General features: G+C 41.4%; 1 protein-coding gene across 1 annotated transcript in view; it reads right to left on the reverse strand.

Moving 5' to 3' along the window:
• Positions 1-6,286: 6,286 nt before the first annotated feature.
• The window catches only part of SCN5A (sodium voltage-gated channel alpha subunit 5), a 175,155-nt gene continuing 153,797 nt past the window's right edge, over positions 6,287-27,644 (reverse strand). The window contains exons 22-27 of the mRNA XM_066201302.1: positions 22,545-22,826; positions 16,403-16,456; positions 14,072-14,209; positions 13,504-13,608; positions 12,742-13,012; positions 6,287-11,069 (exon numbers count right to left, since the gene is read on the reverse strand). Of these exons, the coding sequence (XP_066057399.1) occupies positions 9,835-11,069; positions 12,742-13,012; positions 13,504-13,608; positions 14,072-14,209; positions 16,403-16,456; positions 22,545-22,826 (2,085 nt within the window). The 3' untranslated portion in view covers positions 6,287-9,834. The remainder of the gene's footprint in view (positions 11,070-12,741; positions 13,013-13,503; positions 13,609-14,071; positions 14,210-16,402; positions 16,457-22,544; positions 22,827-27,644) is intronic.

Raw genomic sequence — 27,644 nt, forward strand, 5'->3', positions numbered from 1 at the left:
CTTTACTCTGGGTAGGTTCTTTTAACTTCATTGGGAGTTTACGTCAGGACAGAATGCTGAGGAAGACACGTCCTGCTTGCCTACATGGAGGTGACAATATAGTTTTACTGAAAATCCTCCCCACCAGTTCTGAGCACTTGAACTAAATTCTTTCAGAGGAAACTAAGGAGGGGAGTCCAGTGTGAGCACGAGGGAGTGTTTTTTGTCCATCTTTTGTCCAGCTTTCTCAATACAAGTTGCAACACTGAACTAACTTGAGAGGGGTAAAGCAGCAAGTCATCCCTCCCTGTGTCTCTGCAACCTTATAAAGCAACAGCCTTACCAGCCCTGTTAGATTTGGACTGGGGCCACGTTTACCACCTTCTGGGGCCTGGGTAGCTCTCCACCTTCCCCCTGTCAGTGTCCAGGAGTGTTTCTATGCCAAACACTCCAAGAATGTGAAGGCTGACTAATCTTCAGGCTGATCTTCCCATCCTTCCCAGGGAGGCTGAGGTGAGAGGGGATCACAGCTGCTGGGTAGCGGGCTCACACTGTGGCTCCTGAAGCTGTTAAGCCCTCAGGACCCTACCCAAAAGTGAGCTTTGCAGCCTTTGTGGGTTTAAGGTTCCTGGTATATGCACACCATATGTGAAAGGGAAGATTTTCTTATGGTGCAATAGGGTAGGACAACAGTGGGTGAAAAACTGGGGCCTTATCCCTGGTGGTCACACCTGACCTGTGGACCCCTGACCAGGCACTCCTGCTTTCAAGAGGGACAATGTATCTTTGGCTGCACTAAGGCAGTCCAATGTCAGGCTCAGAATAGGATCAGAAACATGATTTCAGCTGAGCATTTCCCTTTCTGGTTAACTATGACAACTTTGCAGCAAGAGGAAGATGTCCTAGATGGCCTAGAAAGCCTCCATGAGTGAGAAGTTAGGTGTTTTCCGGCCTGTATTGCCTCCTCAGTGGACAGGAGGATAATTCACTCAGCCCAGCTCTACTGCAAATGTCATTGCAAGGAACTGCTTTACACCCAGGCAGCCACATCTGGCAAAAGAAATTTCACCATGGCTTGAATGGCAAAAACTTTGGCCTCAGACCAGGGCATTTCAATTGCGTTTTTTTTTTGTTTGTTTGTTTGTTTTTGTTTGTTTTTTTTTTTTTGTATCCTATACTAACATCCAGTTCTGCAGTGTGCCCTCCAGTAGGGAAAAGGAGAAGAACACCTTGACCTATAATTGCTCAAAGGAGTAGCATCACTGGGGTTGAATATTATAGGGTTCCAGAGGGGCTTTCCTCTGGCAGTGAGGAGAAGGAGGTCTTGAGTCCAAGTTCCCCAACAGAGCCATGAGTTTTAAAAAACAAATAATGAACCAGGATCTTATTTCCAGTGGACATATTTTCTAGCCCACCACATCTTCTCTTTTGCCTCGCTGTATCACGGTGCTTTGTGATGAACTTTCTGGGAGGCGAATCCGACCATTGGAGGCCCACTGGCAGGAGCACATCGAGATTGCTGTCCTCTGCACCTTCTCACTGCCCGCAGAGGACAGTGCAGTGAAACCCTGGGGCTGCAGAGCATGTCCAGCTCAACTCTGCAGCATTTCTGTGGAGATAGATGATTGCTGGAGCAGCAGGCATGCAGATAAGCAGTTATCTGTGCTGTGCACACACAGAGGTGTCCGTTGTGGCACTGCACGCAGCCCTGAGCTGCTCACAGGCTGCATCGTTGCTGATGCTGCCCAGGTGACTGTCACCTACTCTGAGAGATTTATGCCAGTGTCATCACCACTGAGCCTACCCCCTTCACCCGCCCACGAGGCTATTCAGCAGCTGCTCCTACCGAAGCAAATCGAGGTACTTGCAAACTTCTAATCCCCACCTTGCTTCTCCCACTATTTTCTCAACCTATTCCCCCAACTTTTTCTGAGAAGCACTTCAGAGCTGTACAGCCATGGAGAGAGGTACAAAAAGGATCTTACCTATAAGGCGCATAGCCATCCTCCCAGTTCCTCCAGGAAAACTAAAAGTGAAATACCTTCCATCTCAAGGACCTTCTCATTGGATAATGAAGGCAATCCAAACAAAGCTCAGGGCACCAGAACTAAAAACATCTGGTTTTCTGTGTTTAGTGCCATGGAGTTGGTGGTCCTTGGTGGCAAAGCCATTGCAAATTAATTGTTCCCCCTACAACATGAGGCATTTATATGACCTGCCTGTATGAGGCATTTATATGACCTGCCTGTATGCGACATTTATATGACCTACCTGTGCCTCTGTGTGAAAATGTTTTATCTTTCGTTAAGACCCGACCTCTTTTTACAACTTTTCCTGCTTGCCAGATTTTCACATCCTCCTCAGTTCATGATTTTTGTAAAACTCATAGGAATTCATTTGTTTCTGAGACATCCATCCCTCAAGCAAACCAGACTGAAACAGGCCAAGGGAGAGACACAGGCAGAGTATGGACCCTGTGACTGTTATTGTCATAGTAGCAGCCAGGTAGGTCCTGAGAGGCACCTGCCCTCCTTTGAGGGTTGATATCTTCCCTGCCTGGGTAAGAAGCTCTCTTCTCCTACTGCAGGAGAAACAGCTACCTTTACCCCATTTCAATTATCTTTACCCCATTTCAATCATCTTTACCCCATTTCAACCACAGGCTTTAGAGAAGACCCTGCACCTGTGCAGCACAGTGCCACTGAAGCACTTGGCACAGCTACAAACCTCCTCCTGCAACACCCAGAGCAACCCACCTTCAAACCACAGCATCCCACTCCCTCACAAGGAGAACTTTCATCTCTTCTGCCTCCCTCAAAGATTTTCCAGCAAACCTGCCAGCAAATCCAGGCTCCAACAAACCCAGTCAAGCCAAGAGCATCCCTTCAGTCCCCACTCCCCTAATAAGAGAAAGGAATTTGATTGAAGTTCCCACTGGATCTTCCTCTGCCTTTTCTGGCCTGTGGGGTAAGGCAGGGACAGGTGGAGGTGATGTCCTCTCCTCTTTAAGGTTTAGCATGGCTGTGGCTGCAAGGGATGGTTTTTCTGATGATTTTTAGGGGACCTATCGGGAAGATGGGGATAAATGTTTTAGGGGAGTTCTGTTGTGATAGGACAAGGAGTAAATGGTTCTAAACTAACAGATAGGAGATTCAGTCTAGTATAGGGAATAATTTTTTTCCATGAGGGTGGTGAGGCACTGGAACAAGTTATCCAGAGGAGCTGTGGCTGCCCCATCCTTGGAAGTGTTCAAGGCCAGATTGAAAGGGGCTCTGAGCAACCTGGTCTAGTGGAAGGTGTCCCTGCTCACTGCAGAGGCTGTTGGATTGGATGACTTTTAGAGGTCTTTTCAAACAAAAACTCTTCCAAGATTCATTGAGTCTATGTCACCAAGACTGTCACCAAGGGCTGAACTGTCACATATTGCACTGGGCTCTGTGACTCTAGGTTTGCATCCTCTGTAGAAATTCTTATAATGAACACAGCTTGTCCCTGAGCTAAAAATGAAAATTGTTTCAGTTTTGCTTGGTCTGCAAGTTTTGAAAGAGAATTAAGACAAACTTGTGCAACTGGGACAGTATATCTATATTTAAAAAAAAAAAAAAAAGTGTTAGAAACCTGGTTTCCCTATGTGAATTGCTAAATTCCCTCTAGCTTTAGAGAAACTGAGATTCCACAGAAGCCACAGAGGTTCTAAAGTAAAGCTTCATAGTTCACGTCACCTTTAAACTTCTTTCAGAACCATGCATGGTTTTATCATAATTGTCTGTGTCTTTTTTTTTTTTTTCTTGAAGCCCCATTTTTTTTTTTTAACTAACATAGATGTTAGAAAAACAGAGAGCTTGAAAATATGACCAGATCATATAAACTTGGAAGTTTTGGGGTACTAAAAATAAAGCAATAGTAGTAGTAGTAATAATAATAATAATCAGAAGAAGAAGAAGAAGAAAAGGAGACAATTCTTTTGAATTAAAATCTCATTATTTAAACCACTCTGCTGACATTTGAACACTGGATAGTGGTTTCTGGGACTGCAGTTATTTTCTAGGGGAAAAAGACCTCTGATGCTCTGACCCGGCTGGGACTCACAGCCTGACGCGAAGCAATGAGATTCCAGGGAAAAACAACTGAAGCAGCGGTCTCAAAAACTCTGCCATGGCAAAAGGACGTGGGCCAGGAGCTGCCCAAAGCCCAGTTTGTCAGCTGGCTAAAATAGCTCAGGCGGAGGTGCTGACAAACCCATGCCTGTGCCGCAGCCCAACACCTCCAGCCCTCGCGGGGTTATCAGTGACGTTTGACTCCGAAGCATTTTTTTGCTGGCTGCCAATAGCTATTCCCCCAGGACTATTTGCTTTCACATGCTTTCCCTTTGACACGGCTGCTATTTCTTTGCAATATGTAAACACTCAGAAGGATTTCCATGTTTGTTCTTCGCTCAGCGTGGACGGTCTTTTGCGGCTCGATGGGAGAATTGACACGGAGGAGCAGCCGCTCCGCAGGCGTCCAGTGCTTTCTCTCTGTATGCTCTGCTCCTCTCTGTTTTCTCCAGTCATAAATCCAGCTCTGCCCCAGTCTCCACACCCCTGGCACGCAGCAGGAAAGTTCATTCCTGGTGCCAGAAACACGACACTGCCATCCTACATTGGCCTCCTTTAGAGCCCAGTGGAGGTTTTTCACTGCAAAGCATTTATTTTTTATTTCTCCCCTTCCTACAGCAATGTTTTCTGACTTTAAAAAGCCTCATTCAATCTCAAGCAAATTACTAATCTGTGACTTTTCCTAAAAAAACATGACTGGGTTCCCTGTGCTGCTGTTAACTCTCTCTCTTAACACCAACTATTTTCCCAAAGTAATCTTGGTATTTAATAAGACAGTTTGCATAAAAAGTAAAAAGGAACAGAAACCACTTATGAAAAAAAAAATCTCAAAATGTATCTAGAAATTGCAGGCCCTGACTCCAACCTCATGGATTGCACCTAGGCTTGATTTAATAGATCTGCTGCTTTGTATAATCAACTTAATTTTATATATTAATGTAGTTAAGCTACAGGAGGGTAGACTTAAATTGGATATTGGGAAGAAATTATTCATTGAGAGGGTGGTGAGACACTGGAACAGGTTTTCCAGAGTAGTTACAATCGCTCTATCCTGGAAGTGTTCAAGACCAGGTTGGATGGGGCTTGGAGCAACCTGGTCCAATGGAAGGTGTCCCTGCCCATGGTGGGGGGAATTTGCAACTAGGTGATCTTTTAGGCTCATTCTAACCCAAATAATTCCATATTTTTAAAAAAACCCAATTTTTAAAATCCCTATCTTCTAAGGAGACAGTCCAAGTTCCTTGCTAGAGCTGGAAAACAAGAAATCCAATTGGAAAATTTTGTGTTTTTTTTTTTTTTTTTTTTAAATTTCATCCTGAAAATTAAAAAATCTGAAAGCCTTCAGAAACTTTCCCAAGAACTGCATGGAAATAAGGAGAGTCCTGTAACTGAAAGCAGCCCCTAGCACAGTGATGGGAACACATCTATCAATACAAGGTAGGCAATTCTGGTAAAAATCTAGATGTGGAAATTTTCCTAGTGGGAATCATGACACTGAACTTCCTCCACATAGGAATTTTGACCACAAATTCTAACTAGGAATTTCCTTGACTAACCTGACATGTCTCCATGGAGAATTCTCATTACAGCAAATTGCTCCTTCCAACCAAAAATATCTTCCCAAATTTCAGACAGATTCATTCTATACACATTGACTCAGAAGTCAAATTATTGTACAGCATATTTTAGCAAATGCTTATTAAAAAACAGGTCTTCTCCACAAGTCAGACTGCCCCAGGTTAATATATAACATAATTCTAAAATGATTTTATTAAACTAATTCAAAGGCTTGACTGAATTTTTTCACTGAGGTTCAAACTAGTTTTCCTCCATCAGCTAATTCTACCTGGCAGGATGGTTAAAATATTAACGTTGGGTTCATCCTATAAATGATTCTGTTTTAAAAGAGACCTTCAAATCTGCTTCAAATTCATCTGATGTAGCCAGAAATTCTCCACTGATTTCAAGAAACTTTGGATCAAGCCTTTAATGCTCTGTAGGTTGCCTTCCAATATAAGATGAACTGGAAGGGTTTTCACCTACAAGCCTCCTAGCAAAAGTCACTATGTATTTCCCAAAAAAATACGTAGAAAAAGAGTCAGAGAAATAATAACATAAATGTTGACAACATAAAAAAAAAAAAGGCAGAGGAAATATTTGTTATCCTTATTTATTTAATAAAGAAACATAATAAACTTGAATTTTTCCAGGTACAAACAGCTTAATATGTCCTATGATATTGGCTGATATTTTCCTTGCTCTTTTCGTAGCTTGAGTGATTCATGTGGTAGCCTTTATTGAACAAATCAACAGAAAAAATGGTAGCACTCACCATGCTCATAGACAGTGTGGGCCAACTATTGAGTTAGTGTCTTAAACTAAATCACTGCACTGGGAGGTTGTATCATGGCTCGATTCGGATCGGCATCTCCAGTAACAAAGATCTACAAGTGAGGTTATTTGACATTTTTGAGGGGAGTTCTGCATCCAATACAAAGATACCTTTCCCTCTTCATTCCTAAAGAAACGTGCCACAGAACAATAGAAAACCCAATAGAAAACCGACCTTCCAGTTACAAAGGTTTTTGAAAGCAATTTACAATTCAGTTTTAGAAAGTTGCACTGTAAACATCTAGAGTTAAGACCCTCTTTCAGATTTTTTTGCATTACTTTTTTTGTTTGTTTGTTTTAGAGGTTTTGGGTAAAAGAACCATTTGTAATTTCAACAGAACTATAGGGTCTCACAGCAATGACACTAAAATGTTCAACTCAAGGGTGAAATGACCAAAGGAAGGGCTCTTCTCTAAGAAAATCAGTTACCAGTTAATTGTCTCTTTATATTCTCTTCATTACTGGGCCTGACTCTTAATAAGAACAGTGGTTGAATATTTTCTAATACAAGTTGGAGTAATTAAAATACTGTCAAAGCAGCATAACCATCAACTCACTTCTGAGTGCAGGCTGGCGTTTTCCTTGGGTTTCAGACAGTTCACATCATATGTGAAAAGAAATCACATGAGAAATGCTCCTTTTCCTTAGTATTTTTCCCTCTTTTTCTTTTTTTTAATCCTAAAGCTTTGAAAGGAAAATAATTTTGCTAGTTGTCAGCCAATAAGTGCTTGTTCAGCAAGTAATGAATGTACTATTTCCTAATTAAACAGTTTCATTATAGGCAGCAGCTTGTTGCTAATGATCGATAAATCCAATTGAGGAGAAAACATTTTAATCAGTAAGTCGTGTCCTCTGAGTGTCAGCCACTCTATAAACTCACAAGATACATATATATGTATAGATATACGTATGTGTGTGTATATATATATGCATATAAATATAAAAATCGCATACTCTTTCTGGGTGATATGTACAGTCAGAATAACATTACAGCATAAATACACAGGGAATTTGTATAAAGTTTCTCTAATTTGAGAAGCCTTGAGCAATTCTGAGTTTTTGGGGGAGGTGAGGGGTGGGGAGGGGGGAAGGAATAAAGGATGTTTTTACTTCAAGGAACGACGAGTAGTCCCCTTAAGTTAGAATCTAATTACATACAAGATTTAAAGGCAACAAAATGCCCAGAGGAACAGCCCTATGTTATACACCATAGACATGGGGTTAAAAGGGCAAGAGAGCATGATCATAATAATACTTATAGAGTATGGTTCATTCCCTTATAGCACTTTGCAATCAGAAAGTCTTACAACACCCCTGTGAGGTAGGTAAGTATTATTATTCCCATTTTACAGATGGGTAAACTGAGGCACAGATAGGTTAAATTATTTGCCTAAAAATCATGTAGTAAGAATCAGGAATAGACCCCAGGAATCCTGATGGCAAATCCTCTGAATTAACTGATCGACCATTCTCAAGTGAATGCCTGAGACACCTCTCAATGAATGGAGAGAATATATTAGCCCATATTTACACAGATACATTGTCATCCTTTTTTGACATACTGTCGTACATATTCTGACTTGTTTAGAGGACAGATAACAATGGCCATAGATAAACTTGACTGTAACATGTTGCTTTAATTCTTGTTGCCAACCCCATGTGATTTTTTTGACTCCTTCACAACCTGGGATGTAACTAAATGTTTATGACAATACACCTTAAATACATTCTTGATATCTTTGCTTCTTCAAGGTGAAAAAGCACAATTACTCTTCCTTTAAAGTGCAATGGCTCATTACAGAAATCTCAAGATTTTCCATGAAGTCAAACCAAACCCAAGTACAATCAATCTGAAGATGAAAAGGAAATAACTTATCTGTAAAGATGGACATATCTCTATATTCCATAAATAATTTCTCACATTCTATCGAGGCTGAAAGATAATAAATAATAATCTACGTTAGCACGTAAAAACCTCTAATACTTTTCTACGGCCACACATCCACCTTTCACCCCATTGTCATTTCTTTGGCCTGAAGCTGAAGGACACATCAACTGTAAATATTACTTTGCCTACAGGAATGAGGATATAGCTATTATCTAGCAGATTTTTTTTATCTGTTCCTGTATTTCTTGTCCTTCTCCAGAAATCCAACTCTACCATCTGAGAAAATGAAAGATGAACCTTGAGTAAAAAGGATTTAAACCCTCAAAATCTGTGTACAGATCCAGAGGTAATTCCCCTCCCACCTTCTTTATCACACTATCGCAGCCGTTCTGCACGGCCCAGTTGGCATTGATTCATTACTATTAGTAGTATTAGTAATTATTTTTTTTTAGTAATATTGATGCACAGAGTTCCAGATAAGGCTGCTTAGCTCAGTGTTCCTGGGGAAAAATGTTACTTATCCCACTACCTTAACATAAACTTTGCCAGCCTAGATGGTGCTTTGGATCACGACACACAAACGTGATGCGCTACTTCTATGGCGAGTTTGCGGATTTCAAAGCAGATTCTTGAAACATACTAAAAAATTAGTGCTTTTATTAACAGTTTTACAAACAGAATCCATTATTTTCTAGTTTCCTGAAGGATAGAACAAGCCATTTCTCTCACTGTTTTGACATCATTTGCTTCTCTGTTTTTTTGGGGTTTTTTTTTAGTGTGTTTCTGCTGATGTGCAGTTGCAAGTCCCAACAGGGAGGGCTTAGTGTAATCAACAGTTTAAATGTTGCTAATTTGATACTTTTATTTTGCAACAACTTTCCTCTTCAAGAGATGGGGATCCCGCAAGTTCCTATTACCTTGACTCAGAGTTCATCAAGAAGAGTGTAAGGACCATTAATCTCCATGGAAAAAGAGACAGCTTTTTTTTTTTAAGTAAAAAAATATCAAATATAATAAATTTATGAAAGACCATTCACAACATATACAGTAAGTGTTACATTTTGCTACAGCAGCTGTGATTTTTTTTTTTCTTTTTAGAATGCAAGGTCATACATCGCCATAAGTAAACACACTAATATGAGTAAGACCTTAAATGAATGTATACAGCCAGGCTTTATCTGTGGATAGATATACACTGTGTTTACTGTTTTACAGTCTAGCCTATTCTTATTCACACCATTGATATAACAGCTGTGACCCTGCAGAGAATCTTCCTGTGCATATATAAATATAAGTATTGAGCCAAGTCAAAATGAGCAGGGTCAAATGTTATATGACTTATTAGACTCCTGTAGTTAAGGGTAAAAACTCCACTGTTTCTTTTGCAACTAATTTTTTAATAAGAAGGCTGCTTCAATCGTTGTGTAGTTACAGCATTACATTCTGTAAACAATGTTTTAAAGCATTCTAAACAAACATTTAAACAATTGATTCTTTATCCTTGTCAGGTGAGAGAAGACAATCTATAGCCTCGTCGCTTTTGCTCAGGTCCGTTATCTTCAGCTGGAGGTTTTCACTCGTGCCTCTGGTGACACTGTCATAGGACGGAGGGAAAGAGGTGGAGGACAGAGTCTCTGACTTGTCTATTGGCCTGCCGTAGTTCTCGTTCATCATGAACGCAATGAGCCCCTCCTTCTCGGGCGCATCATCCTCCAGGATGCTGCTTTCCAAAGTTCTGTGCCGGTACAGGTAGGATGCCTGCTTCATGGAGCGCCGGAACAAATGTCTCCTGTAGGCCCTCTGGATGATGATGGCGGAGACCTCTTCTTGTTTCCGCCTGAGCGTCGTTGTAATCGGCTCGTAGGAGATCTTGGAGGGATTCGCTGCCATGAACTTTTCTTCCATCTGTATTTTAAGGGCATCCATCTCTCCGGATTCTCCTAGCACCCTTTTTGTAAAAGCAAACAAAATATCCAAGCAATGGATCCTGTCTCCGCTGACCATGGGCAGGTCCATCGCTATGAGTTTGATTTTGTTCGGTTTCGCTATGCGCAAAGGTTCTGACAGCGCGTCTGCAAAGTCTGAAAGTGCAGAATACTCAATAAACTGAGTGGCTTCGGGGTCAAACTTCTCCCAGATTTCATAGAACATATCAAAATCATCCTCGCTTAGAGGCTCTGTACTTTCCTCAGTGGCTACACTGAAGTTCTCTAAAATAATGGCTATATACATGTTTACAACAATGAGAAATGATATAATGATATATGTAACGAAGAATAAAATCCCTACAGCAGGGCTCCCGCAGTCTCCCTTTGAACCATTTGCATTGGGAAGGTTTGGGTCGCAATACGGTGGTCCAGTGTTTAAAATAGGGTTGAGAAGACCATCCCAGCCAGCTGACGTGGTGATTTGGAAGAGACAGAGCATGCTGTTAGCAAAGGTTTGGAAGTTGAACATATCGTCAATCCCATACTCTTTCTTCACATAGGCAAAGTTAGCCATGCCAAAAATGGCATAAATGAACATAACCAGAAACAGCAAGAGGCCAATGTTGAACAGAGCAGGTAGGGACATCATTAAGGCAAAGAGCAGAGTTCGAATTCCTTTGGCTCCCCGGATGAGTCTCAGGATCCGGCCAATCCGAGCCAAACGAATGACTCTGAAGAGTGTGGGAGAGAAGAAATATTTCTGGATGATGTCAGAAAGTACGGTGCCTTGAAAAGAAAAGAGACAGACAGCAAGTTAGTACATGGGAAATAATCCCAGGCTTTCCTTTTAAAGCAATCAGTCAGGGTTACTGAGAAAATAAATGGAAAGTTGCCCAGTTTGGAAGGCTCACAATAAAGGGAAAGGCATTGTTGCTTTTTCATGCCCATTTAATCCGTAAGAACTTGTGAGACTGTAAGCAAAGAATGGTGGTGGCAGTTTTATTAAGGGAAAGCTTTTCTGTTGGTAATGAGAAACCAAGATCAAGTCAAGACACAGATAACTGCAGCTTTTGGCCATGACCCACCTGAGAAATTTGTCTTGAGTGCAGATATCAGAAGCTGTCTAATACGACAACATTTCTGTCTGTAAAATAATGAGTCAGAAATGCTGGTGTGCTGAGTCTGGGTTTTTTTTGTGCTGCCACCAGAACAGCGCAGGTTTCTACTGTGCATCCACTTGGTTGGTTGTTTGCTTATTAATTTTTCCAGCTTCCCTGATGGGCTGGGAGGAAACTAAGGGCTAAGGCTGTGCTAGCAAGGAAACAAGCTTGCATCCCTGTACTAAACTCTTCCTGCATCAGAGCACTTGGTCCAGCCTAATGCCAAGTCCCTGGCTGCATTGAGCCATGCTGAGGTCCTGACTCCCAAAGGAAAAGGGCTCACTGGCATGGTCCAAGGCCTCTGACACTGAAAACACCAGGCTGATCGTGAGACAGCTCTGTGAGCAGCATTACAGCTTTGGTTATCTGTGTGCTATGGGCATATCCAGAGCATCTGACCTCAAGGTTCTGGTGACAGCTGTGTGGCAGTGATGTTCTCTGGGTGACCAAAACATGTGAAATCCAGGCTGTTCGATGCCCCCAAAGCACAGGTGGGTCTCTGAGCGCCAGAGATCTGCACTGGGATCTTGCAGCTTCGCCAGTCCACCACAGGGTGTTCAGAGCAGCAGAAGAAGCAGCTGATGTCTTCCTAACATGACACTTTTTCATTCACCTATTCCCTCCCTCAAAATGGAAACTTTTTTTCAGAAAAGTTGAATTTCTGAGCTATTTTTCTCACTGGATCAGTTGATCATCTTCCAGTTGCTGCTACTTCCAACTTCAGCGAAAACTCTTGTGGCAGGATTTAGGATTCATTTGACCTGCTCTTCTTTAGCATCTAAATACATCTGTTTGGTGCTGCAGAACAGCAAATGGCACAAGCTTACAATAAAACTGCGTCTTTCTGTTTCATCCCTTGGCAATTTGAGGATGAGGAGCTCTAGTGACAAGGATGAGAAAAGTCAGATTCACTGACAGCCCAAACCTGCCCTGAAGGACCGTTTCAAACTTCTGTAATAAAAAGCAAATAGCAAAGCAATAGCAATCCACATGTGCCACTTCCATGTGGCTTTTTTACTTCTTTGTCATTGGCTGTTATGGAGAACTGGTGTTAAGTGTATGTGGTGGCCAGCTCATGTTTTATCACCATGAATCATTAAGCATAGATAAACCTCCTAATTTTGCTGATCAAACCAGTTTTCATTAGGCAGTGGTATGTTAGCTATAATTACATATTAAAACTGTGTTTAGGATTAAATTCTCTGAGTTGAAAGCATATATTTTTGCACAAACCCTTCAACTATGCCAGTTTTATGTCTGCCTTTCTAACATTGGAGTGAAAATCCAGGGTCACCTACCTACGATGGACAGAATCACAACCACAAAGTCAAAGATGTTCCAGCCGTTGGTGAAGTAGTAGTGTCGCAGAGCCAGCATTTTGAAGATGCACTCCCCGGTGAAGATGGCAACAAAAAGCATGTTGATTTTGTGGAGAATATTCACTTTTTCTTGACTTTGGTCATCTGTTTCCACCATCATGGTTACCATGTTAAGGCAGATGAGAATCATGATGGAGACGTCGAAGGCTTGTTTTGAGACGACATCAAAAATAAAACCTTGGTACTTGTTCTGGGGGAAAGGATAAGGTTTAGTTGGGAAATCTGAGCCATGTAAAAATGATGTAATTTTCTCCTGACTGATCAGAAAGTAGAGGAAAACAGACACTATATTGCATCTGATTGGAGCTTCATAAACTTAAAAGTTATGATGCAGTGTTTCTGATGGAGTTTTCAAACCCATTTGCTCCTAATGCTTTTTGAACTAATGTAAACAAGACCCTGGACTGTAGCCATGAATTTATTCAGTGCAGGCAGGTGGCCACTGGCATATGTAAATGGCACATGTAAATTGCAATGTTAGTCAATGCTGCAGAACAGAGGGAATTTTGTACCACAGGTCACTGGACTTGCAAATATCGTCCAAAATCAAAGCATATAATTATAAGCGCTTTTCATCTGGGAGCAATAAACCTTCCTACACTGGAGAGTTGAATGGTGCTTATTCTAGTAAATAAACATCCAGCTATGACCTAAAGTTCAACTGAATTATGCCGTTCTTACCAGTGGCCTTGGGATTGGCTTTTGAGGTTTCTTAGATCCCAGCTTTTTCATTGCATTATAATATTTTTTCTGTTCTTCCGTCATGAAGATGTCCTGGCCACCTAAGTATAAGGTGAGAACAACACTATTACTTTTGATGAAGAGAGCTTGCCTCTGCCCCCTTCCAAAGTTCAAGGATGTATCCCCTTCTATTTAATTTCCCTTTTAATGTAGCTTTCATCAGGTTGGACTGCTTTAGAGGGACAGTGGTGTTCGTGCACAGAGGACACCAGGCCAGTCTGTGCCCCCTGTCAAATTTTGTGCCAGAGATCCCCTCTGCTTGAGCTGCTTTGCTGCATTCTGTGGGGAATAGAGCCCCCCACCCTGTATTTTCAGGAAACTCATGCTCTAGGAACACTAGGGACTGCTACAGATGTGTCTTTGTAGAAGCCCTGCAAGGTGGTTTCTGCAGATGCTCTGCCATAGCTGATCTCAAGGCTGCTGTGGCAAAGCCATTGCTGATAAATCTGTTCCTGGCCTTGGTCCCTGCAGCAGTCACAAGATGATGTGTAGCATATGCACTACTTATCTTTTTCTTTTGTTGGTTGAAATTGTCAATGATGACACCGATGAAGAGGTTCAATGTGAAGAAAGACCCGAAGATGATGAAAATCACAAAGTAAAGGTACATGTACAAATTGCATTCCCATTCAGGCTGCTCCTCACACTACAAAGAGAAAGGGGAAAGTGTGAAAATGACACCATCTCTGCACACATCAAAATATTGATGCAGTCAAAAAAAAAGCTGTCCATTGGAAATAAAAGTTATGAAACATGAGAAAAATACTGTAACTCGCATGAGCAGTCAGCTCTTTTTGGTCTCTGAAGTTTACCACTGGTATCTGCAATGCCACAGACATTTCAGCAACACTTCACAACACTGTCACAGCAATCACACTGCTCCAGAAAGTGCAACTCCTGAATAAATCCTACCAAATGTTCTCAGTCTGAACCCAGAATGGGAAAACAATCAATTTTCTGATGGGAAAACAATCAATTTTTTGATCATCCTAATGCCTATATGAAATAAAGGTACTCACAATAAAACAGAAGTATCATTGTAGTAAAATTGAACCCTACTGAAAAACACTGTATTTTAAAATACCTTTTTTTTTTTATTTTTAAATGAGGGGTGGAATGGAATAAGGTCTGTTGCTGAAGAACTGAGCAACACAGTCTGATAACCTCAAGTCACCTCTGCCATGTTTGGCAACTGTGCTCAGATTTGCCCCATCAGCTCCCAGTATCAAAACAAGGTGCATTCCCTAAATGCCATATTTTCTTGTGGGCAACCCATGAGTTTCATTCAGTAGCAGGGAGGATACCTGTGCACATGTAGTCCCAGAATAAATCACCATCATGAGCTATGCTATTGTCTTACATTGCAACGCAAGATGTAACCAAAAGTATCAGTTCTATTACCAGCTGTTAAAACCAGCTGGGGCAGTGTTCTTTATCACTTCCAGGACTCATCTTCCCTCCAGGGGATATCTGCTGTTAATGGGCCATCGAGGCTCACTGCATGGCTGATACAATTACATCATCCCATTGGGAGATGCTCCACCCAGTGGGAAGAGCCAAGCATTCCTACCTGGATAAAAATTGGGATTCAGAACACCAGGGCAGCCTGTTTTCCACTGGATTTCCAGAGGAAGACTTGACCTATCTACACCACCACTGGACCTTCAGAGGAAAACTACACCCTTCTACAGGATCATCTCTGCTTCAACAGAACCACACCTGTCACTCCAAGAAGACTTAACTGGACTGTGACCAACCCTGACCAGCAGGGTGTCAGGTTGTATGCTGACTCTGTCAGTGGTTTTTTGTACTACTGCATTTTTATTTTAATCTTCCTAGTAAAGAACTGTTATTCCTATTCCCATATCTTTGCCTGAGAGCCCCTTAGTTTCAAAATTATAATCATCTGGAGGGAGGGGGAAATTCTCCATTTGAGGGGAGGCTCCTGCCTTCCCTAGCAGACACCTGTCTTTTTGAAATCTAGAAAGCTATGCAAAGCTACTTCTCTGCTCCTGTAGTGCCATTAAGATTTTCCACCCCTTATTCCTCCCCTTAGGCCTCGACTTTTGCCCTAAATTCAGCCTGTCAAATTCCTAGTACCAGAGAGCTGCCTCAAAAATTACCAGTAAGTATAAACTTGTTTCTCTAATATAATTAAAAGAAGGAAAGAATACTATAGAAGTTTCAATAAAAAGATAAACAAACCACACATGGTTTAGCAAGGGAAACACTTTGTTTGTTTGTTTTTATGGAAACCTGAAAGCTGAACAGGATGCAGGTAAGAACTGAGCTGTCACCAGCACATCTCAAGTCAGAGCTGGAAGTTCACACTACCCTCTTTGTCTGCCAGGAGCTTCTCCACACTCCTCTAGTGGAGCTTCTGACTGCAGAAAATTCACTTGCTCAAAGTGAAGATGTAGGGAGGGTTAAATATTTGTCTCACAGGGCAATTCAACTTAAACCGAGCACTTTTAAAGACATGTTATCATCAGAAGCTGGAAAATAAGGCATTAAACAGGGAGAGGGGAAGAAATACAGAGGACTTTTAGGTCTTTGGTGGACTTGGGCTCATTCTTGAGGTGCCTCTGTGTGCTGGGAATTCTGCAGTAGGAACAGATAAATCAGTTGTGTAGGAGTAAGGGCCACATTTACTTTAATTTCAGGGTCATCATGCTTCAGTACAGCTACAAACAATGAGGGTCTGCAACTGTCCCAGCCAGAGTAAGACAGGGACTGGTACCCTGCATGTATTTTCTTTTGTTGTGTTTGTTGTTAAGCATCATCAGTGGTGCAAAAGGCAATGGAAAAAGAAATTACTAATTTCCTTGCAGAGACTTACCTCTCTTGAATCCACTGCTGCATACATAATATCCATCCAACCTTTAAATGTGGCCTGAAAAAAAATCCCACATAGGACATAAGCATATTAAACAAGTACACCCTGAAATGATATCATCTCTATGATGAACTTTCAATATGCAAGGTTGAGCATGTACTTCACAATTAAAACATTGCCTGCCTTGCAATCTAGCACGTATCCTTGAGTTTATGCTCATTTAGATATTTAAATTCATTCCAGAATGGTTTTCTCCTGGACTTTCTCATTTCTGTTTTTTTGACTTTCTGCACTTGTAGGGATAAAAGAGAGGTATTTAGAAGGGATTTAAAGAAGGAGAGAAAACATAACAAATCTTTGGAAGTCCTGACCTTAAAAATTTCAAGTAATGAAGAGATATGGCTACACATAACATTAAAGAATGCTGTCTTGCACAAGTCTTGCACCAGGTGAGATGGATCCCATCCACATCCTGCTGAAGCTTGGATTCTGCCCTCTTCTAAACCAGGGCAAATCACAACAATATTAAAGCCCAGGGAGTTGCATAAATCACAGCTGACTTGAAAGAAGCAAAGGCAATCAACACCTGCTGTGAGCCTCAATCTGCTTTACTGTTCAGATTTTCTTTTTATTAAGCTTTATGAAGTCAGTAGTTTTAATATTTTTTGTTTTGTAATTGTTTAAAGAAAAGATTCCACAGAAGTCAGTGTCTCTTATTGGAATGTTCAATGCAGAAAGGCAGTGACAGCATTCCTAGGAGAAACACAGGGAAGTGATTTTTTACTATTCCGTAGCAAACCCATGACTCTTTGATCTCAATATGTGTCTCTTATTAGGCACATACTGATGCCAAGCACACCTGGCATTAGGTCTGACTCTGGCTTAAGCCCCACTCCCTTTATTTGGATTCTCTGGAGTTGTTTCTCATTTGACTTGTGACCTATTTAGACTTACCTAAGGCAGTGTGAGCAGATAATGAGGCATTTTTAGATTTATTAATTTCATCAGATTTACCCTGGCATGCATGTAGGACCCACACCCAGTATTTTTTTAAATCCTACTGACACTTAAGTTGAATTTTGCCCTATTGTGTAGGCATACAATTCCAGATATTGCTAGTAGGAAATTGGCCAGAGATTACCAAGAGGAAACCAGGCAGTTGGGCTGAGGTGGGTACATTCAGTGGTTTCAGAACTCTCTATTATTATGTTAAGTCCTGGAGGTAATGCTGCCTTCCGAATTCCTTCTGAATGCTACTGAGCCAAAGGAAAAATCTACAAGAGATCAATGATCTTTCTCCTGAAAGTATATATAAAATAGTGTTTGAAAGGTTGCACCTACTCTTATCTACTGATTGAAAGGGATTAACCCACTCCCCCAAATCAGAACCCTTTGGAAAATCTCTTCCATAGTGCTGTGTGTTAAAAATCACTTAAGATGAAAAGTATCTACAGGAATGATCAGCAGTTTTATCAAAAGAAATAATTATTTGAACCTCTCATGCTGATACTCCGTAAATATCCTAATAATTTCCTTTTTTGCCATTCTCTTCCTAATCTGATGCAAGACTTTCTGGTGCCATTAGAGCTTTCAGCTCAAAATGCTGTTCAGGAAGGGTGGCCGGGATGAAACAAGAAATCCTTTCCCTGTGGCACAAAATGATATGATCTTAGCCTGTACTTTTCTCCCACTTGGGAGGAAATCTTTTTCTCTTGAGCAGCTATTTTACCCCTCAATGTGTACCACAGACACGAGCAACTCTCCTGCAAGGCACAGTGGTTTGAAGTGATAAAGGATGATGAAGTGATCTGACAAAAATAAATATTAAGAGAATGAAGTGCTGTGATTTTCTGTTTTCCTCAGTCGTTGAGAAGCAAGAGAATTAAAAATCTGTGGGACATCTGGAAAGCTTCCCTGGACACTTCAGCTGCAGAGAGTAAAAGATACTGAGAATGAAAGAAATATAACACTGAGAAAAGAAATTATTTATCTGGAATTAGTAACCACTTACACTCTGGATAAGGAAGTGACAAAATCTTCATGGGAGTGTTTGTGATATTATCCTGCCTGGAAGCTATCCAGAGAAACACCATTTTCTACTGAAACTGTCATGTGATGAGATTATCTGCTGATAAACTCATCCTGGGATGGGATTACATTTTGTTATTTCACTGGTGGTTAGAGCTGCAATGCAGCAAATTAGTGGGGAGGAGGATAGGTGGCATGGCACTGGCTGCCCTCAAACCAAATGGTGCCTTGAAGTAAAGCAAGTCTTTAAATCTGTAAGCTTTTGGGGTTTTTTCTTTTTCTTTTTTTCCTTTTTCCTTTTTTTCATTTTTTTATCCAAGGAAAGGAAGTTGTCCAATAAAAAATATCTGCTTTTCATGGCTGAAACACTGGCCTTCCAATTGCTGAAAACTTTCTTTGGGCATTCCTGTTGATGAGAGAAATTTCTGAAAGCTTAAACCAGAGACTTTTTTGCACATTTTGCATCCACAGTGACAGTAAAATCAGGCATTGCAGTTTACAGAAGAGATCATGTAACGCAGTAACTTTAGACACACAACGCTGCCTCACGACCATTTTGTGTCTGATTTATGGACTCAGTCAGGACTTTCAGACCTGGCATGAGGGATTGCTTTAACTCTGCAGCTCCTGCTTGCTGTGCTGGCCTAGGAGTGCTTCTGTTATCTCCCCATTCCTTATCTGGAGTCCAAAAGTGACAGAGTTAATAGGACATATTCAAAGGTAAGTAGGATATAGTCAATCTAAGTCCATTCTGTCTAAGAAGAACTTTTCCAAACAAGCCAGACGTTGCATGAAAGACCAATTATTTCCTGGCTATTCTTCAATAAATGGCTGAAATTTCAAAATTCATTGCAAAAAATATGCAGAGGTGATCACAGGGTGGAAGGGTGGGATTACAAGAGGGAAATGGAAGAAATTTAATATACTTCTTTGATCAGCTCAAATAGAGATTTATAGAACATAGGTGCTGTGATATTTTAAAAAAATTTGGAATACAGAAAAGCTATTACTGAAGCACTGAGTTGTCGCAAGACCTTTTTCCTGTTAGAATAAGGTTTTATGATTGTTAAATCACCAGGAAAGTGAATCATCCTTCTTACAAGTAGAAAAGTTGGGATGACAAAGATCTTGCAGTCCCCATGAATGAGGCATTCCTCCTGCTTGTAGAGTGAACAGATTAGTTACCTCTGTTGTTTTATTAACCTCTTTTGGGACAGCCTGTTTGTTAGTTGGAGGAGCTTGACAGTTCACATGAATATTTCCTCAGACTCATTCACTCGAAGTGGTGTCTTCAGGACAACACAATGGATCCCAATCAAGAGAGGAAAAGAGCAGAAGATATTTGGGGCAAACTTCATGCAGTTCTCAATTACATTTTCAGAAAGCTTGTCTCCGGATAGAAGTATGTCCTAAAGTTTCTGTAGTAACAACTTCTATTTCTTTCAAATATGCTGCTGAAGAAGACAGAGCATCAAGCAGATTTGTTTAACACATTTCCATTTGGATTTGCAGACATTCAGGCATTCCAAAGGAGCCTCAGAGCCACTCAGATTCGTGCTGTGGCAGCTGAAAATGTCAGCAGTCAAAAGACAAGTCGCACTTAAACGTTCATGTTTTGGATCCTGGTGGCTTGTAACCCAAATGCTTATCTCATCCCTGCCCTGCTGTGCACAGGGATGGACAGAGGTGTCTGTCTCTCTGGGAGAGCTGGGCTGTCAGCTGAGCCTCTGCATTTTCCACAGGGGTTTGCTGGTGAAATGTGACCCCTCATGGAGGATATTTGGCAAGGGGCACCTGTAGCTGACACTCCTGGCAAAGGAGATCCAGATGTCTGGGTCCCTTCTCTGTGTCTGTCACCTTTTCACTTTATTGCCTGTGGTCAGCAGCAGACATAAGAGCTCCAGGTGCAGGATTAAAGCCAAAGTCAATCCCCTAATGGAAACTGGCTCCTGCTCTTCCTCTGTGAAGAAGGAGCTGCCACCTGCCATAGAAGTTGAGCTTGTGTCCTGCTAAAATCAGTTTGTTCAGCCTGACCAAGCCTAGGTTTACAACACTTCTTTTGTACTTTTGCAAATGGAAAATCTATTTCTCTCCTATCCAATCCAGGATCACAGGTTTGAAAGAAAGGGTCATCAAATCCATTTTCAACTGGAAAAGAGCAGTATTAGCCCATTCCCTTCAAATGTGTGCTGAGATTCACCTTACAACCTGTTATGTTTCTTCTGCCACCACTGTTCCCAACAAAGTGACTACAAAAGACTGCTTCAGGATATTTCTTAGGAAATGACAACTTATGAAAAGCTACAGATTTTCAGAAAATTGGAGCTTGATTCTTATAAAAGAAATGGTGAGTTTTTCTCCCCATGAGAAGTAGGCAATTTTATGTAATCAGAGGAATTAAGAAACTTCAGGTAAGGCACAATATTTTAAATCTGGAAATTCTTGCTCATCTACATTGGGTGTTTAAATTAAAGACAAAGAAAACACTATATAGAACAGAAAATCTAATTAAAGGCGTTCAAAGTGAAATAATCTACCCTGCATGGCTGAGCTGAATGCCATAATTATGTGCAACAGATAAAAGCTCTCACTCTCAGCAAGTTTATGTCATGGAAAGAATCAAAAGTGGTTGCGCCCATTCCGATGTTTCTGCTTTCCAGAGGGTGTGAAAGCAAAAACTCAATGGACAGCGATCAGAAGATCTCAGACTCAAGAGTTTGTGTACCAGGAACTGCACACATAAGAACAAGGATTTCTATGAGAAAGGAAAATTGCTTCATGGAGCTGTTCCATGCATCTGTGACAGAGGAAACCAGATCTGGGAAAAACAAACTCACTTCCTGGGAAGGAGGAGGGCTGTCAGATCTGATGGGGACCTGTGGGAAGCTCCTGCCCCTTTGGAAGGGCAGGAGGGGGCTGAAGGCAATAAGACCTTGGTGCATTTTAAAGGGCGGATTCTGTATGTGACAAATGAACTGAGCTCCCAGAACACAATTTCTTATCCCAGAACTGAGGGATGCTGTCACAGGCATTCCAAAAAAGAAACCTCCCTGTCCAAAGATGTTGCAAGGAGCTTATTTAACTATGCATGCAAAAAATGCAATGCAGCAAACACTCCAAGTGCACACCCAGCCCCTGTCACCATTTGGCTCCAGATTAGGAACAATGGAAATAAGCATCATAACCACTATTTTTATGTGAGAACCCTATGGAATTGCAACACAGAACAATTCGTCTAAAATCACCCAGCAGTCCAGCAGCAGGGCCTGGACAAGGTGGAGTCTCTTGTGGCTTTTTCTACTAGGTTGTCCTGTGTCAAAACACAGTGAATCTCAGTGCATACAACCCATTTATCTGTATTTTACATTGAATGGTGAAAAAGGTTGTAGAAGTGGCTTCCTTCTGCATTTGTAGCTCAAATATTGCCATCATCTTCGAACCTCAGCAGTCTCTTTTCTGCTATGCTCTTGCCACCTTCCCAGAGAGGCTGGGCTGGGGGCAGCGTCAGCAACCTGATCCCCACCATGAAGCACAGTTAGATTCAATCTGAATCATTATTTCAGCAGGTGGACACAAGCTGAGGAACCAAAATGAGAGGCACCTGTGTCCTTCTCAAAAATGGAAAGTAAGCAGAGGGTCACAAGTTAAGACTACAGCTTCATGCAGTAACTTCAGCTGGGAAACTGAAGGCACTACAACTGCATTTTTTTTTCCCAGCAGGATGTAGTGAAATCCCAGGCTGTTCAGGAAGGACTGTGCACTCTGTCTGCATGGACAGTCCTTCCTGTATCATAGCTTTCTTTTCTGGAAATGAACTTTGCTCTGGATTACAATATTGACAAAATGGTCTTTAATTCATCTCATTAGTCCAATGACCTCCCAGAGAATTGTATTAGTGATGCAGCAGAAACTCAAATTAAAACCATAAACTGCCGTAATATCTCTAAGCCAAGTTAATATGCAAAATATGATTTACTTACACTTGAGGAAAGGCACTGACCTGATGGCTAAGGCTGAAAGACCCAGAAAAGCCCAGAGGTTAACATGAGCTTTTAAACTGATGGTTTCAGTGTGAACCAGCAACATCTGCCCATTAGTTTCTAGTGGTCACACTTACCACTTGTAGCAGAGCCAGGTACCCAGCACCAACATTATCGAAGTTAACTTTGACTTTCGTCCAGTAAAACGTGCCCGACACGTTGTAAAGTATGCAGTCACTCATGTTGTTAATAATTTTAGAGTCCAAAGGCATATCTCCTTCTGTCTTATTAATGCACTTCCCAAACTTCCCAGCAAAGAGGTTCACTCCCATGATGCTGAAGATGAGCCAGAAGATGAGGCAGACGAGCAGAACGTTCATGATGGAAGGGATGGCTCCCACAAGGGCATTGACCACCACCTTGGGGGAAACAGGAACGGTAAAACAGAATTAATGTCAGCACTTGTACAGACACTTCGTTAACAAGCCGTTGTGCACCCTTGATTAAAGTGTCTGAACCCTCACATGGTGACAGGTGGATAAGCACTGACACTACCTAAGGAGCCAGATTACTTCTAAAGGCTTCAAATATGACTATTTTTTCCTTTTGGAAGTCAAAGAAAGAATCTGTTGGAATCCCACCCAAAGGATGATACTTTTTCAAGACAAATCTCTGAATTCAGATGCCGTCTCGACCTCTCAAATCTTTCTGGATAGAACACTTTAGTCAAATTCTAATGATAATGTGATTATTTGGAAATGGCTGGGGTCTACTACAGTGACTCAAAATAGAGAAAAAAAGATTTCTGAAATTGTTGATTCCGCTCAGGCCTCTGTAACCAGTGGGTTGTGAACTATAGCTGTGATAAATTTTGCTTAATTAAATAACAGATTGAGACATACTGTACTATGCCAGCTTCCCCTATCTGATCAGTATGCATGATTAAAAGGGAAAAATCATTCCAATTTAACCAAAAAATCTTTTTTTTTTTTTTTTCCTGTGTCATGCTGTAAAATTCCTACCCATTAACCCCCAGGAAGGGCTGTAGACCCCTGCATAAAATCCCACACTGAAACACTTAAATTAGAAGGAGCTTTTAAGGTGTGTGAACAATGGCACTAGAAATGGACTCCATGCTGAAGCCAAGCAAAATAAACAAAATTCAGACCATCTACAGACCCTCTACAGCTGCCAGGTTTGAATGCAGTACTGTAACACCACCACATCATCCAGGCAAGGTGCACAGCATTTACTGCTTTGAGCACTGTTGGGGTTTGAGGTGGTTAAGGCATCTATGCACGTCAAACCTTACACTAAAGAATCAGAGAGCCACAGAATATCCTGAGCTGGAAGGGTCCCACAGGGATCACTGAGCCCAACTCCCAGTCCGGCACAGGACATCCCAAGAGTCACAGCATGCAAGACATTTTCTGAGGGGAAAAACTCTATCTCAAAATGTAGTTTTCCCCCTCCTATGCCAACCAGGTCTCTCCATGTTCACAGCCTTTGGAGATGCTGCCTCCCAGATAGTTGCAGACACCAGCCCCAAAACAGGAATTTGTCTCCATCCCTGTCTCATGCTTTGGAGATTAAAACCTGATAGGCAGCCACTCAGCTCCTCTTCTTCTTCTCCATCTACATTTCTGAAACTGAGACAAGGTGATATTGATCCATAAAAATTAAACTTTATCCAGTTGGTGGATTTGATTATGGGAAATGTCAGCTCTTCTTTTCTCTTGTGTTAATGTCCAATTTTCTGACAAGCTAATAATGTAACATCACTTCTCCATCATTTTTGCATTGCTGTGGAAGAAAAATACCCGGAGGAGTGAAATAGTTTTCATGCATGTGTAGCAGCAGCTTCCTCTACAGCATACAATACAAAATTATGTAGATCTTCCAAAACTCAGATTTATATTTTGTGCATTTATGAATGAAGCTGATTTTCACACAGGAAAAGCTGTTTGACCAATTGTTTTGTTTTGTTTTTCTGTATAGGCCCATTCCTGATGACTTTTCTTGTTTTTAGTTTTTGGGGTTTTTTGGGTGTGGGGTTTTTTTGTTTGTTTGTTTGTTTTTTGTTGTTGTTGGTTTTTTTTGGTTGTTTGCTAATTTTATCTCTCAGTTTTGGATGTCAATCAATTTGTAACCTCATCATTTTTAGACCAAATTTACCATGTTAACCAAAATGCCAAATAATTTCCTAATCAAGGGCTTGTTTGGATATAGCCTTGGCTCTTGTCAAAGTAGTTTTCACTTGCTTCTCTGCACAACAATATTTTTCTTCAGTTTTAACCCCTGCTAGCAAAACCACATGCATTTGTGTTGCACGTGCTGCTGATCCCAGCTCCCAGTGACAGGACACAGACATCCAGGTTTCAGCAGTACAAGTGATGGCCATGCCCACATCCTGCTTTTTCCCTTCTGCTGAGTTATGTTCAATGGCCTGTAGATAACAAAACACGACACGAGGCTGGAGCAAATCCTGCAACACCTCTCTGAATGAATTATTAACAGGGGGGTTCATTCTTCCCTTGCTGCTTCTGCTTTTACACCAGTGGGATGCCATTTGTTCTGGTGGAAGAATTCTCGTTTTGCACTGATCCAAGTGAGAGGACGGCCTGGATACATAAAGGCAGGTTATTATCATAAATTCACATTAGAAGTTCAGCTGCACGACCGTGCCATGGAAAGGGAGGACTTTCTGCTGCACTTTGGACCAGCAACATATATATCCATGTATAAGAAAAGGTTTCATACTTGTTGGTTTCCATCAATACCTTTAACAGGTGAAACCACCTTCCAGGTGACTTCTTTAGGGACAGCCTAGAAACTGAGCCACCCTCTGCCCTAACTCAGAGTGGTGCAATCTATAACCTGTGTTTGGTCCCCAGCTCTCCTGATCTCACAGGCCACCTCATCAACCAAAGCTGATTCAGATTTTTAATCCAGAAATAGACTTGCATGGTGAGTTAATCCTCCCTTTGCTCTGAGAGAGCCCGTCAGACTGCCCGCAGTGATTTCAGGCCCAGACTATAACTCCCAGTGAAGCTCAGGCACAGCTTTTGCAAAGACATCTAATTTACAGTGTCATGATGTCAAATAACAGAGGAAAAAAAAAAGTATTATTAGATAATCTGTTCCTAGTGCCCTTTGTCCTCAGTGTTAGACACAGTTGCTGCATTTTTAGGTGGAATTTGTTGAACTCGAGGCATCTACTCTTAGATGTCTTCTCCTATCACTCCCATCTTCACTGGGGGGGAGTTACCACTGCACATGGCTCCAGGTAATTAAAAAATCAGAGCTTCTTTGTAGCTATCAGGATTCTTTCAGATTTTTAATCACACTCATAGTTCCCTGCAGAGACTTTCCCATTTTTAATTCCCCCTTTCCAGCACTTCCATGGAATTCCAGTGTTGAAGCACTGCACTCTCCCTCTGTTTGCTGAGTTGTTTCCCTGTATATTCAGGGATTCCAACAGTCACCTCATTTGCCAGAACTGCACAAAAGCTTCTGTCCTTTTGAACAGTCATCCTGATCCCCACGTCCTTCTCAGCTGCTGTTTTCCAAGAAACATCCCCCAGAGTGACCTACATTCCTGCTCCCCAGGTAGTCGATGTATGTGGGTTTATTAAAATGTGTGCTGTACAATAGATCTATTTTTCACTGTGATCCAGATCAGCCAGCATAATTCCCTTATCTGTAATTTCACTTACACTGGTTTTAAGTGCTGTCAGCAAAGATTTTATATTTTCTTCCAGATGCCGGTAAAGTACAGATTAAAGATAATTCTCATTCTGAACAATCCCTCACCCTGAGATGCTCATCACCAAATTTACAGTGTGGTCATTGCTTACAGTTACTATTTGAGATCCATCACCCATTTAAAAACGTGTTTACTTGTGCTGGTACAAAGCTTGTGTTTTCATCACAATGTCTCATGGTATCAGATTCCTCTATGAAATCCAAGGATTCTGTATCAGCACAGTTACCATCATCAGCATAATTTGTAATCAAATCAAAGGCTCATATTGGTTTTACAAGAACTATTCCCATGAAATCATGCTAAGTAGCATTAATTATGCTGTTTCTTTCCTGCATGTATCTTGTAGCAGTCTCACCATGACTTTGCCCAGTATCACTTTCACATTAAATAGTCTCTCATCATCCCCCTCATCCTTCTAAAATACTGCAATAACCTCTCTGGCAGGGTAGTGCCACCTCTGAAATAATTCCCTGATGGACAACAAATGAGGAGACATGAGAGATGTCATTATTGGGGACAGGCAGATCTAAGCTACTTTATTCTGGGCTCATAAGTGTAAAGCCTCCGGGTCTAAAGTACTGTCAGGTGGGATTCTGGCCTTTCTGGGGTCTTTTTCTGAGGATTAAGGGACAGGATGACACCAGTTCATCCTTATTTTGCAGACCTCTCATGGCCAGTCATATTTTAGACTTTTAAGATGACTTAATTGAATGGCTTCAGTCTATAACTACAGTGCACATTTGCTTACTGCTGTTAGACAAATCCTCAGCCCTTTAGCATCATTTAGGCAACATTAAGTTACTGGGAAGAGTAAATAAAAGGAGGAGGTTTTGAACTTTGTGTTAATGCAATTTTAGAGCACAGGATGTAAACCAGGCTGGTGAGAAGCAGGGAAGGCAAAACATGGGTGCATTGGTGAGCTGAAGATGGCTTTTAAGTTAAACTCAGATTTTCTTCTTCAGCTGTGAGCATTGGCTGAGCAGGATTTGGGTGAAAGGATCATGTCAAACCTATGGCATTGCTTACTCTAAAATGATTTAGGCATCATGCTCAGGTCACAGCTCCAGATCTGCTTCCCTAAAGATGGCAGCAAAGGCTTTGCTGGTGATTTTTACCTCCCCAGTGTCTATGGGGCCAAAGACATCAGATCTTGAACCCAGTCCGCCTGTGCACTGTGATGTTCTTACAGGGCACTCAGCACTAAAAGGCAGAAGACTACTGTCAGGTGGGATCCTGGTCTTTCTTGAGTGTTTTTCTGAGAATTAAGGGTCATGATGACACCAGTTTATCCTTATTTTGCAGGGCTCCCATGGCACAGGAGCTGCTGAGACTTGTGTCAAGCTTGCACAGATCCCAGACTCTTTGAAGACAGGGAAAGAACTGAGGTCTGATGACAACAGGTTCTCTTGGCCCGACAAGTGCTACTCTGTGCCTTTGTCTCATGGAAAATTTCGTCCAAAATTTAGTCACA

This window comes from Chamaea fasciata, unplaced genomic scaffold (genome assembly GCF_029207755.1).
Source record: "Chamaea fasciata isolate MVZ Bird 193981 ecotype frontalis unplaced genomic scaffold, bChaFas1.0.hap1 SCAF_1, whole genome shotgun sequence".
NCBI classification, from domain to species: domain Eukaryota; kingdom Metazoa; phylum Chordata; class Aves; order Passeriformes; family Sylviidae; genus Chamaea; species Chamaea fasciata.